Source organism: Etheostoma spectabile, chromosome 16 (genome assembly GCF_008692095.1).
Source record: "Etheostoma spectabile isolate EspeVRDwgs_2016 chromosome 16, UIUC_Espe_1.0, whole genome shotgun sequence".
In the NCBI taxonomy this organism is placed as follows: Eukaryota; Metazoa; Chordata; class Actinopteri; order Perciformes; family Percidae; genus Etheostoma; species Etheostoma spectabile.
In genome coordinates, this window is record NC_045748.1 from 8,395,218 (window position 1) to 8,409,504 (window position 14,287).

Genomic DNA, 14,287 nt, shown 5'->3' on the forward strand with positions numbered 1-14,287 from the left:
GGTTCTCATTGACGACTTGCATGTTGCAACCATCCAAAAAATAGCTTTTGTGCTATTTGATTAGTTTTATTTGTATCATCAAAACTTATAATTAGACCTTTCTTATTGAAAGTGGATTTAAAATGATTGGAATTATCCTTTAATCTGTCATTCTGAATCTGTGGTTTTAATGGTGGTGGCCTTTGGCAAGACACACTAAAAGTACAGAAATACAATTTTGTAAATCCATGATAATTAATTGTGAATTATTAATGACAACTCCTGTTCCTGTGGCTAGGAAAAGTTTGTTTTAATATTAATGTAAAACATTTTGTTATAAAGTGTGAAAAAGACAGTTGAAGTGAATAATTACAGCCATGGCTCCTCGGGTTATTCTTTGTCTCCCTTCCCCTCTCTTTGTCCTTTCTTTCTCTTCATCCCTGCCTCCCCTTCCTTCCTTCCTGTACCCACCTTGGGAACAAATTCTCTCTTCATCCACTTTTGTTCTTCTCAGTTTTCCACTTTATTTTTTCCCTTGCAGTTTCTCTTCTCCCTCTCTCCTTTTCTTTAGTCTCGTATATCCAACCTTATGGCTCCATTATTCTTATCTAAACAGGTACATCCGGTCATTTAACCCTTTTTACCATCTCTTACTCCTTCGTGTGATCCTGATTTCTATCTTCCTAATCTCTCACCCTCCAACTACTGCACTCACACAGTTCCCTCTCTTATTCCCTCGTTTCTAACTTCCCCTATGCCTTTTCTCCCTCTCTCCCACCGTATATGAACTCCCTTTAATTCCGCCCTTCCTCCGCTCTTTCTCCTCTACTGTTCCTTCCTTTCTCCCTCTCGGTCCCTCCGTCTTCTCCCCAGAGTCGGAGAGACAGACAGACAGACAGACAGGAAGGAAGTGTGTAACGAAACGTCCATATCGAATACACTGCCCAAATTGACCTGGAATGAATGGAGTCACTGATCAGCTCCAGCTAAAGCTGAATGCACAGATGAAGCTGCCTAATGTAGCACGCATGTTAGGAATACTTTCACACAGGATAAGAACACAGACAAGGTAATTCTATTACTAGTCAGCTGTATTTGAAATAATAGTAAAAAAAAAAAAAAACTTTGCTGAATCCTGCCTGAAATCAATACTTGGCAAAGCCCATGAATTCAGTCATTTCAACTGAAGGAGGAAGCAATCTGTATTCAAGAGATTTTCTTCTTTGTTTGAACAGGGAACAGAGAGGCAGACAGCCGTGGCAACAACTAAAGAGAGGGAAAATTATTTATTTTTTTAAAAACACGTTCTGCACTCTATCTTGTCACCGTAGTTGTTCTGTTTATTAATGCACAAAATTGAGATTACGTCATTCTGAGTCCATCCTGTGAAATTAATTTCTTAAAAATACCGTGATTTGGCTTTTGTAATACATTACGCTAATCTGCTCATCTGCTACTACCACCCACCACACTACTGCTTTTATTAATGAAAATGGACAGAGATAAATAGAGTATGGACATACCTCTGGGATATCAAGCTATACGTGTGTGTGTGTGTGTGTGTGTGTGTGTGTGTGTGTGTGTGTGTGTGTGTGTGTGTGTGTGTGTGTGTGTGTGTGGAAGTGAGTGGAAGCCCATTAGGGAATTAGTTAACATCTGGACAACCATGGCTGACCTCGTGTGCTCACAACTCGTAATATTTCAGAATTGGGAGGGTTGTAACCAGTTCTCAATGTTCACCAAATTATTTGAGGGACCTGTTTGGATGTCTCTGTGAACCTTACCTCAGCTATGAAACCCATTGTTTCAACAGATTTACAGCATATCAAGATTGTTGTTTTGTCATCGATACCGCTGGACCAAACATAAAGTTTAAGGTCAAATCTACACACAATCCATCTTCCCAAGTTTCTATAAATATACGCTTTTCTTTCTTTCTAAATCTCACCTCTATTCTTTTTTGGTTCCTCCCTACTGCCCTCACTTTTTTGTTAATCTTGCTTCAAAATCTATGAATGAGTTGAAGGTAATCCACTGTGTTGGTAACACTCTTAAATTGCTATTTAATCATTAGTTGTATTTATTTATGTCTTATGAAATATTAGTGATAGTCTGGAAACCTCTTAGTTAAGTTCCCATTTCCAAGGGGTGTTAACAACAGCAGTAAACCAAAAGGCCTCTGGACTTAATTGAATGGACCTGCAGCTAATCGGCGCAATGGAACATGCAATGTAGTGCTAAGCAGCGGACAAATGTAAACAGATTACCGCATGCAAAGTGTTGCCATTCTTGCCATCAGAATTTGGAAATAGTACTTCAACACAAAGTTCCACATTTGCTGTAGTCATCCTTGTTGTTTTCGAAAATGCCTCAACAGTGCTCCTCTTAACTAAGCTAGGTTTATGCTCGCCGTAGTGTTCCCGATGTCATCGCGTATCTTGCGTAAAGCACAAAGGCTCCGCAAGTTGTTAGTCATTGTATCAGACCCACTTCACAGGAGATAAACGCTTGTGATTGGCACGGTTAGCATCTGGATACGTTCAGACGGGAGGGGTACCAGATGAATCTGCTAGACAGCTAGAGCAAATAAAACACAAGATCCGTCTGGTTAGTAGGATGCAGCAGCAAAAGCCCACACTTTTTTTTTTTTACTTAAATTTGACAGCAGGTGTTTATGTGACAAGTGTTTATAACCACTCACAAATTCACAAACCTGCTCGGACAAACACACACACAAAGGGGTGGGGGTGTGACAGCTTTGTGTGTTGGCAAACATGAGCTTAGTAATGAAGAGCCTTTCAAGCGGGTTTAAGCTGCTAAGTGTCAATGGACAGACAACTGGGCCAAAGACCACTAGGATATCACTTACAATGCAACTGTGTGTGTGTGTGTGTGTGTGTGTGTGTGTGTGTGTGTGTGTGTGTGTGTGTGTGTGTGTATACATACATACAGTAGTATGTATAGTAGGTACAGTAGTGTGGTAGAATAATGGTTTAAAACAAAAAAGAGGGACACAGACACACACAAGTCTTCCCTATGACTATGGACTGTGAAGTCTCGGCAGAGACATGGAAGGAACCATCTGTTCCTGCTGAAATCAGCACAGCAGGAGCCTACCACACACACACACGCGCGCACACACACACACACACACACACACACACACACACACACACGCACACAGTTGTGGCATGCTTCAGTTCTGGCATAGTCTATTTATTCCCCATGCTGACGCAGGAAAATATTCAAGTGTGTGTGTGTGTGTGTTTGTGTGTGTGCGTGTGTGTGTGTGTGTGTGGTAGCAGCTATGTTTTCAGTTAAAAGTAAGGTTACCTATCACGCAATCAGACCATTAGCAGATTTGCTACAATTTTATTCACAGGACATATCTCACCCCTATGAAAATGCACCACATGAAAATAATGAACAGCCTTTGATGTACTTTCTGTCCAATTAAAGCTCAAGGTATATATCTTCACAGGTTTTGGGAGTGTTCTCCAGTTGGTCAGTTCTGGAACTATATTGCATCCAAAATTTCCACCTTGATTGATGTTACTGTGCCCGTTGCTGTTTTGATTCTGAATGAGTTGTCATGCTGTGGCTCAAAAACGTGCTGTGTTTCCTGGACTTCCAGCTGCTAAGAGAATGATTGCAACCTGTTGAAAGCCACCAGCATCCATGGAGTGCCGGAACAGACCCTGGACACTTGACGCAATATTGGTGCCTCTTTGAGGTCCGGGCTGTAGCCTTGTGCTGCAGCCTTAACCTCAAACTTCGCGTGTGATTGGTCCCTTGTTTTTTGTCTGTCTGTGTGTGCGTGTCTGTTTATGTGTGTGTTTGTGTGTGTCTGATTCTGCATGTGTGGTTTTGTCTTCCTCCCTCCCAGCTCTCCTCTCTGTGTTCTGCCTCTGGCATGAGTTCCATGTCTTAGTGTATTGTTTGTAATTGTTTGTTTATGTTAATTTCTGAATATAAAAGAAAATAAAGAAATTTGATCACAAAAAAGTAACGTAACCCATATAGATGACAGGTGTGTCTGAGATAACCAGTGCTAAGCTAATTTTAATATGTGGCTGTGCAGATAGATAGATAGATAGATAGATAGGCTCTCCACCGTCAGCAGAAATAGTGCACACAAACGGCTATTCTCCATTTTAATTATTGACCAAGGGGAGTTGCACTCCCCTGTCAATGTTATCTATTTCCTTTCCAGAAGCAACATCAGCGTTTCCTCTGCTTTCTGTCATCTCATCAATACTCTGTGCTTTGACCTCCCCTGTGCTGCACCTGCACCCAGTCAAGACACAACCACAGTGTAACATATGCAGGGTAACAGAGCATCTTTTTTTTCAAGTCAAGCAGTAAACACATAGTTCTGTTACCTATGTTTTAGAATTATATTTGATCACAGGGAAGCCAGTGTATGCCTACAAATATAAAGAAGGCAAATGTGAAAATGGTAATGGTAATGGTAATGGCAAGGAGCTCATCAGAGGTCACAGAAATCAATGACTGGGTTCAACAAAACTTGACCTGACCTTGTCCTGCTGATGATATGAATTAGAATATCAATTTTATTCAATAAACCAAAGCATGGTCATTCATCCTCATTTTTTAAAGTTTTTTTCCAAGGCACCTGCATTTGTTAACTGCCTCAGGCTGCGTTCTATGGATCATGTATACAGTGTTTGGTTTCTGATAGTGGACATTACTGATGCATGTTTGAATGCAGGCTTTCAAAAGAAGCAAAGATGTAAATAAAGGTAATTGCCATTGGACTGTTGAACGTTGTTATTGTGGCAGAAATGGACCTACAGTAGTTAGTCATCTCACCGAGCATCTTCTTCATAAATGAAGGTCTTCTATAAAGGAATCATTTATGCAGAAAAACCTGTTAATCTCAATGTTTTAAAATTCTGTAAATGGAATACAAACCTGAATGGCTTACGTCAGCATCTCGTAACAGAAGACACAATAAACAGACAGACAAATAAGGATGACAAACAAAATGGAACATGATAGACAGAATCAAATGTAATACCAAATATACTGAAAGACTGAACAAGGTGTTAATAAAACCGCAGTAAAACATAAGAGAAATAGGAGACTAAGATAAATTGAAACAGACCAGGTGCATAAGTTGAGATCAACTGGGAAATAAGCGTGGCAGTCAGTAGGAGAAGTAATTGCTTTGGTGCATGTGTGTTAAGTGGAGTGAGTGTGTGTCCACTGTGATTCCAAGAATCATGCTTTCTTATTCGATCGACTAATCTATTCATCCATGTTCAATATACAAAATATGTGGTGTGACATCGGAAGGGGATTTCTCCAAAACACTTTTAGTTCCGAGGCCGTGTGGGTAAAAATCAGCACAAGCACATCTGGGATCACAGACGAGTGGAGCTTTTATTTTGTAGAATCCACATTTTCAAAGTAATTCAAAACAAGGTCAGGAAAACTCTGAACCAAACTTTTTAGCTCTGCGTCAGCCAGGTTTGTCCTTCATCAAAATCCTCCAAATAAATCCAAACTTAAAAGTCCCAAAGTCTACAACTCAAGGTGCAGCTTTACAGTCCACAACCCTAACGTTCTTTGAGCTGAAGCTCCCAGGTCTCCTCCGTGTGTTCCTTTGTTCTTCACACACCAACCACAAACTCCTCTCTCAATCTACTTTCTGCCTTAATCATTACTCCCAAACACCTGTCCTTCTCTTGCTGCATTGTGGGAGATGTAGTGTCTAAGAAAGTGACCATTTTGGGACTACATCCTCATGCTGCAATGTGGTAGATGTAGTGTCTAGGAAGGTGGACATTTTGGGACTTCTGTGACCTCCTTCTATGGGAATCTATCGTCCATCCACGGCATGTTCCCTCGGGATGCCACAGTGGTCATTAAAATGGGATTGTTCCACCATGCCCTTGAAAATATCAATAACAGAAGCCTTGTCCACCATTGCATGAAATAAAAAGACGGGCACCCAGATCGCTCAGTTGGTAGAGCGGGCACCCATATATAGACGATGTTTGATCTTCGACACAGTGGGCCCAAGTTCGACTCCCACCTGCAGCCCTTTGCTGCATATCATTCCCCCCTCTCTCTCCTTTCATGTCTTCATCTGTCCTGTCTAAAATAAAGGCTGAAAATGTCCAAAAATAATCTTTAAAGAAACTAAAAGACAGGATAAATGCAGTAAAGTACCTTGTATTAACTATAATATTAGCATGTAGAATGGAAATATTTAATTTCCTTGACTTCCATGTGTAAAACAGTTAAACGCCTGCTATGAAAATCATCAGGGCTCCTTGTTCTGAGAACAAGACCCGAAAGCCCAGTTTAAAAAAAATGTGTGATGTTTTAATGGGCCATTTCCTGACAGTGTTTTCAGGTTGGAATTGTTCTGCCTGTTGTCACACCTGTTAATTAAAAGCAGCCACGAAAGCACATACATTCTATACAGTGTGTACTTAAACCATTTTTGGCTTTGAGAGACACACCTTCCCACCATCATGCGCATGCAGTACACCATATCCCTGGTGGTCTTTGTTCTAATATCCTATCAGCATGTGCCGAGCCCGCTGCATTGTCCTGCATTAATGAGACATGATGCAGACAATATCTAAAGCACGTCACTTACTCCTGATCACGTCTCTACTACATCATGAACGCTATTACCTTTGAGTAGCCTTGTGTGTTATTTTACTGCGGCTGTTTTCTGTAAGTCGTGAATGTTTTGTTCTGATGAAACATAATTTGTGAGCGGGGAAAAAAATGACTACTAATATTGTAAAACAGCATTTTGTTTCAACATTTAAGTTCAGTCTCAAGATCTGTAAGACGGTTAGCAAACTAGCTGTTTTCTCTTAGTATTAACTCTTCCCTTACATTTCTATTAAAAGAGCCCCTTACTAGTCTACCACTCTTTGTTCCTTTCAATTTACTGATAAGTTAGCATTACTTGTTTGCTATTGCTGCAAGGATTGTTTGGTGGTGATTGGTGATCCCACCAAAGAAGTTCCAGGTATTTGTTAACCAGCTCCTCATTCATAAAAACGATGACTGGCTTTTCTGCAACCTCAACTTGAGAGGACTAATGCAGTTTCTAAAAGCCTTGCACTTCCTGATGCTACTTTAAAATATGTTGTTTACATCTTTGTGTACAGGGATTGGTTTGTTTTTATCACCTTTAATGGTCTGTGGGTACATGTACTCACAGAAGCATCAGTGTATGGCCTTTTAGGGTTCAGGATTTCCCGAGCCCCTCTAACATTAATGAGTTGTTTGGCAGTGGACCTGTCACGGCTAATGGGAAGGTATTCCTTGATTTTGACTTGCTGTTTATTTCCGCGATTCAAGAGGAAGCAATCAGGGACAGACTCCTCCGCTATGTGAGCCAGTAAAGCCTCACAGTGAACTAGCAAAGGCAACACTTATCTGGGCATGTCTCTCAACTCTCAGTGAAATACAACATCTGTTTGCTTGAAGGGCATGCTGAATGCAACGGTAGTGCCATTGAACCTCACTCAGATCTGGATAAATGGTGGGGAGGGGCCAGCGTCCAACCTTTGCCTTGAGCCTAAAACCAGGAGCAGGAGAACAGTGTACGTAAGAGGTTTCTCTTTTAGGTGTTTCTGTTCCTGTTTGTCTGCAGTTTTCTGTCAGACTTGTTATCCTGCTCCTCATATTCTGGCCACTTTCAAACCCTGGTTACTGTTTTGTCTTCTTCTTTACATGTCTAATTATGTGCACAATAACTACTACCTTAATTCTAGAAAGGTATGTGAATTCAGACCTCTGTCTTACTTGTAAAGAAATGTAAGTTCTTATCTGACAAAGAAATCCTTGTTTATTTCTCGTAGGGAAACTAGTCAGTTCATGTTGGAAAGGATAAGCCCTCACAACCTAAGGTTGTATACACGACTGCTTATTACCAGGTTAATCAGGTCAATTATCTGATGGTCAAAGTTTGTTTATCTTAATCTAATTTTTTTTGTTGGCATATTTGTGGTGCTTGTAATAGTTGCCTTGAAATTGTCACAGAAATTCTGCAGCTGGAAAGTAGTCTTTTTTATGTGTAGCAACTTTTTTATGTTTTTAAAAGTCAAAGGTCATAACCATGTACTATCAGAAAAACATGAGCACACACAGTGACACAGTTATTTATGTGGCTTTAAAAAAAGACCCTCAACCCTGCTTTTTCAGTCCAGATTACATTCAAACATTTACTACTTCTATATTAGACAGCCTGTTTGCAGTCCGGTCTGTTAAAGTGTGCTATACTGGATATACAAGCATTATAACTGCTCTGTTGGCAGCACAGAAAGGATCAAAAGAAAGAGCGGAAATAAGGGAATAGGGGGGGAAATGAGATGCTGTAAGTTTGGAGGAGGGGTGAATAGGAAAGTTATTGTTTGAAACCGACATGGAAAGGAAATACACAAAAATTTGTAGAGAATCTTGCCGTCTCCTTTGAACATGCTTTTCTATGCAACCTCTCCCTGTCTCAGCATGCCTCTCTCTGTCTGTACCGCTGTCTGTGTTTCTGATCGCTTGTCTTTCAATCTCTCTGTCCCGCTGTCTCAACCCTGTAGAGAAATAACCAGGCAAACAGGCATCTCAGTCAGCAAGCACTTGTTTACACAATACATGCTTCTTCACAACAGAGATGGTTAGAGAGAGGTGTATGAGAGCGTGATTCTGCATCCATTTTGTTCATTGTGCACCGCCTGCTCCTATGAGTTTCATTATTTGTGTTTGCTGGTGTGCGTGTTTGTCCGGCTCATTACCACAGACTTTTGCAGATGTTTTCCCAGATGCAAACATTCTGGCACCACACACAAATCAGTACAAATAAAATACAAAGGCTACTCACAAATAAACAGCCCTTTTCAGGTGTATGATGTTTAAACATAATGGATCAGAAATAGCATTGGAGAGAAAAGCATTCATTAGAGCAAAAATACCATACCTCGAAACAATTATGCGAGAGACAGAGATGGTCTAAAATAACTTCAGAATGACACAAAAAGTCAACTGCCAGAAACATCACCCATATTTATACCTGCACAAGATAAGCTTTATAGTAGGTCTGCTCCATTGGGGTGCATAGAGATGTCTGAATAGTGGTTTGGAAAAAGAAGAGTATGGCATGTGATAGCAGGGCAAGAGCTGGAACTTACACACATAGCTGCAAGTACATGATACATACTTAAGCCCATTACTTTATTAAGGATCCCTCAGCACCTGCTTCTTTTTTCAACACTGCATGTTAGATAGATAGATAGATAGATAGATAGATAGATAGATAGATAGATAGATAGATAGGTGAAACAAGCAAATTGAAGATGTCACATTGGGCTCTGATGAAACTAATGGGCAGTTTCTAATGTTTTTGTTTTTGTTTTTTTATACACTAAACCATTCAATATTTTTTAATTGGACATGCATGTGCAAATGCCGGTGGATGTCAGAACCTTCTCCACAATAAAGTAACAGTGAGTAACACAATAAATAAAGGGTAAAGAAAAGAAAAGCAATGTTGAAGATAAATGTGAGATACATCGAATGATGTAAGTTTGTACAAAGTAAATCAATGGACTCAACAATATTAATTTGGTGTGCTATTATTCATCAAAAGTGCCGGCACATTTTGGTCGCGCTGTAATGTTAGATTTATGGACTGTAATCAGCCGTTAATCGAAGCTCCTTTTTCTGGTAAAATAATGACAGTGTGTCTTGAATTTTGGTATCTTGCTGGCACTGTGGCTGCTGGATAGAACACTTCCAACTGTGCTGTACTCATAATCAGCATCAGTACGGCTGACAATCTGAATCAAAACTCTAAAAGGGAATACAGTGTGAAAATAAGCTCCTCCAACGCTAATTAGCACTGTCTCTGGCTTTTGTCAATCCTCCCAGTCTCCCTTCACTCTGTCTCATCCACTGCTCATCTCATTTGATGGTTATCTAATGAGAACAATTCTCATAAGTAAATTCCCCAGCTCTGCTATCTCTCCTTCATCTTTCAGTCACTTCTCATCCCTTGTTTCTTATGCTCTGCCTGATTCCTTTCGTCTCTGTTGGGAACACGGGAGGTTTTGTGTGTGTGTGTGTGTGTGTGTGTTTTCCCTTATGCATTAACTTGTAGAAGAAATATATATTCAATAACTATGGAACCAAATTGAGGTGATGGTGTCTGTGTGCATGACCAGTGTTAATGAGGTTGGGCCTCTGCCAGTTATTTTTCTCCTTTCTCCTCTCCATCTCTGGAGAAAAAAACAAAATCGCACACTAATGACCCACGATGATGGTGTGAATAAGAGAGAAGAAGAAAAAAATGGAGAATGGATACTGGCGGGAGCCCTACAAAAAGAGATGGAGGGTGGATGCGGGCAGAAATGTAATAATTGGTCAGTGTAAGGCCAAGGAAGACAAAGCCACAAGAGGATTTGCGGACAGGCTGGCATCTATAGTTCGTACAGGCGACACGCAGCCTATGTACGCCATATTTCTCATTTGTGTACACATCATTTTAATTAAAGGTAAATGAGAAGCAAAATGCCATGAGAGAGAAACAAAGGGAGGGAGTTGATGGTGTTGTTTATCACTACATTCCTCCGATAATGAAATTAAAATGGGAGCTGGCACATTGTTATTATGCTTCTTGGCAGGGTGTTTGTATCTGGGTCTGTGTTTGTGCACGTGCACTATAATCATCTGCATGCAATCCTAAGTGGCCAAGCCATGTTAGACGAGAGCTTACCCCCCTCAGGCACAGTGTTGGCTGTAAGGTAACTGTGTTCATAGACACAGACACTGTTGCTGCCAGGTGTTGAGGAGGTAATTGACATGGTGGCAGGCCAGTGGTCAGTGGCTTAGAGAAGGACACCCAAAGAGAAAATGAGGAGCAGCCTCTGGTGGAGTCTGTTTGCCTGAGGGGCCAGCTCCATGTCTGCTGTAGTTGTTCATTCTCCCTGTCCCCTTACACCACTTAGTATTCTGCCTACAGTTTTGCTCTTTTGCCCGTTCTCTTCGTCCTACTTGCACCTGTTCATGCACATTTCCAGTTCTTTCCATCTGTAATTTCTTCAACTACTCACTGCATCTCTATTTCTCTCCTCTCTTGCTCTTGTTCTCCCTGGATCCCAGCAAGCTTTGCAGCTTCACCACAATTTAATCCCCCAGCAGGTCTACTCCAAGAGAGACCAGTCTCATATGTGTTTATCTTTTCTGTCCCCTGACAGCATCCAGATAGAACCCTGGATGTATGTACAGGTGATGACATTCTCTACACATTAGAGACACTGTTTATTTGTCAGTGTAAAAAAGAAAAATGTCAGTGATAGTTCTGCAAGGTACACCAGCGGAGATCAGTCTGGTGTCTGTAATGGACTTTAAATGTGTACTTTCTCCTGGATTCTGCCCCATAAATGTCTGTATTGTTTCCCTTATCATTGCAGTGCCTGGCTAATCTAATTTACAGAGATAGATTTTGCAGATCAAACTGCTCTGGCACAATTTTTTTTAAATTAAACAATTTGCCTAGGTGGTTATTTGCTGTTTATTCTCTGTTTTCTTTCTATCTTTTCAGTTGGGAACACATTTTTCAGATTATTTTGACACCACATGAACGTAGCACAAACACCCATTATAGATTTCACTGTTTTATTTTTTTATCTCATTTTAGCTCAGTATTTTCAACAGCAAGTAGTCATAGGTTGATGTTTTTTTGTCTGTGTGGTTGCAAAAAATGTTGCCACCGTTTTCATTAATGAAATGAACACTGCTGCATCCTCCCACCCCAGCTTAAACAGGCAACACCTGAATCAGGAAGGCCTTTGAGAAGTCAACTCATCCACTTGTGTGTGAACATATGCACAGCTCTAAAAATGTCATTGCTCTGGTTTGAGAGTGACCAGATGTGTCTGTGTACTGTCAGCGGTGATGCTGTTGACATTTCATGTTGTGAATAGGAACGTTATGTATCTGTTCAGCTCGGCTTGCTCCACACTGATAAAACTGGCCTGTGTTTTCATAGCAACACCAGATGTTTACGTTACTCTACGGAGCCCCGAGACGAGCTACAGGTAGAAGTCACAAGTAGCTTTATATAGGTCTGACATATATATATATATATATATATATATGGCGTGTGTGCACACGTGTAAATGAAGGAGGTTGTGCTAGGCTAAAGTGTGTAACCCAGTGTGAAAACAAGTACATGTTTGTATTACACCCCCCTCCCTCAGACCCCAGCAACCTCATGAAAATAAGTGAAGGCCTGTGTGTGTGTGTGTGTGTGTGTGTGTGTGTGTGTGTGTGTGTGTGCGTGTGTGTGTGTGTGTGTGTGTGTGTGTGTGTGTGTGTGTGTGTGTGTGTGTGTGTGTGTGTGTGTGTGTGTGTGTGTGTGTGTGTGGTGTGTGTGTGTGTGTGTGTGTGTGTACGTACATGGGTGATCAGCCATTCTATCAGTTCTTTTACTCAAGGACAGGGACTGTACCCCCGTTTAGAGAGAAAGAGAGAGAGAGAGAGTTAAGGAAAAGTATGGGTGGAATTGGAATTGCATGTTTCTGTAGATGATGATCATGCTACTGTCTTTGTTTCATCTGTTTTGCTTTTTTTGTGTTTTATGTGGCAGACCAGAAGCAGCATCGCAATTTCCCCTTGACACTCCCTGCTGTAGTTATTAAGGCACTGATCAAAACGTCTCTCTCCCCCCACACTCTCTGTTACCCCATCCCTTCAGAAGTACAACCTCTCATAGAGTGGTGGCCAGAGTGACAGAGGAGCACATGAGGAGCGGAAACGGCGTGACAGCAACATCCTGACCGGTAACCTTGGTTCTGCACCCCACCACGCACCCAGCAACTCCAGAAGCGGGGCGTCACAAGGAAGAAAACGTGCGACCACTCCTCCTGCAGGCATGGTAATACTCTTTGTCTATAGGTGCGGGTGTGTGTTGTGTTATCTTGGATACTGGTGAATTATCCACAATAGAGTAAGGAAACACTCTCCAGACTGACATGACAATGACAGAGTGTGTGTGTGTGTGTGTGTGTGTGTGTGTGTGTGTGTGTGTGTGTGTGTGTGGTGTGGTGTGTGTGTGTGTGTGTGTGTGTGTGTTGTGTGGTCAAAAAGAGATACCTGATAAGAGTTTGTGCAGAGAGAAGTGTATAGCTTTGCGTAGGCAGAGAAGAACTTTACAGGCTATATGTTAACATTGGGGAAAGAGGAGCAGGAGAAGACAGATGAATGAAAGGGAAAGGGGAGGTCAAGAAGATGAAGAACAATGAAAGGGAACAAAAGAAGACAGTGGTGTTTAACAGAGAGTGAATTACTGTTGGCTGTTTATAAGGTTTTCTAGACATTTTTTTCAAAAGGCAACTTTGTTCTTTTCCATATGCTTATTTTTCTATAGATTTAAATGATGCATGGAATTAATGTTTAACAGTCATTTATTTTATTTGTTGATGGTAAGAAGGATAGATGATTTATTTTAATTGGTCAACAGTTTTCTACCAGGGCACAATCACAAATGCTGAATGAATGTAGAAATGAGATTTTTTTTCCTTACGTAATTGCACAAGAGGCACGTTACGGGAGGAAGAAGATGCTGAAAAAGAGCTATTGTTTATTGGGAGGATGAAAGGGAGTGTGTCTCAAAAGATGAAAGAGAGCAGCGTGGGGGAGGGTGAATGACAAGTGGGGGCAGATAAGACCATAAAAACATAAATGATGGACAGAAACATGACAGATAAAAAGCGCAAAGGATATGGAAAGCAAAAAGAGAAGTGTGGAGTGGGAAAATGGGGGAGATAAGGGAGGTAGGGAGGGAAAGAGAGAGAGAGAGAGAGATTGATTAATGTTCTTGGCCTGTGACAGCGGGAGCATTTCCCCAAGGGGGGAGCAGAGCAGAAGATGAATTATTAAAAACTAGAACAAGTGTAGAAAGGAGAAAAAATGGGTGGAAAAAAGAGAGGGAGTAAAAGAGTGGTTTGTGGGCAAGAGTGGAAGAATGGAGGGAGGAGGTAAGAGGAAAGGGGAGAAAAATGAATGATTGAGAGAAAACATAATGTTGCCGAAGGTGCTGAGGTTGGAGTATGCAGAAGACAGCACATGGTTGGGCTCATAAATAACCAAGGGGTAATGAGACTGTGTGTGTGTGTGTGTGTGTGTGTGTGTGTGTGTGTGTGTGTGTGTGTGTGTGTGTGTGTGTGTGTGTGTGTGTGTGTTGTGTATATTTGTTTGTGTGTGTATGTGTGTGTGTGTGTCTGTCTGTGTGTGTGCGCGCGCACACACATGTGCTATTAGT

The 14,287-nt window shown here is 41.1% G+C and overlaps 1 protein-coding gene across 3 annotated transcripts in view; it reads left to right on the forward strand.

The window, feature by feature from the left end:
* Positions 1 to 14,287, forward strand: part of strbp (spermatid perinuclear RNA binding protein) — a 91,871-nt gene that overhangs the window by 38,375 nt on the left and 39,209 nt on the right. For all 3 annotated transcript variants that reach the window (XM_032539034.1, XM_032539033.1, XM_032539035.1), the window contains exon 3: positions 12,722 to 12,901. In XM_032539034.1, coding sequence (XP_032394925.1) covers positions 12,899 to 12,901 — 3 coding nt within the window. In that variant the 5' untranslated portion in view covers positions 12,722 to 12,898. The remainder of the gene's footprint in view (positions 1 to 12,721; positions 12,902 to 14,287) is intronic.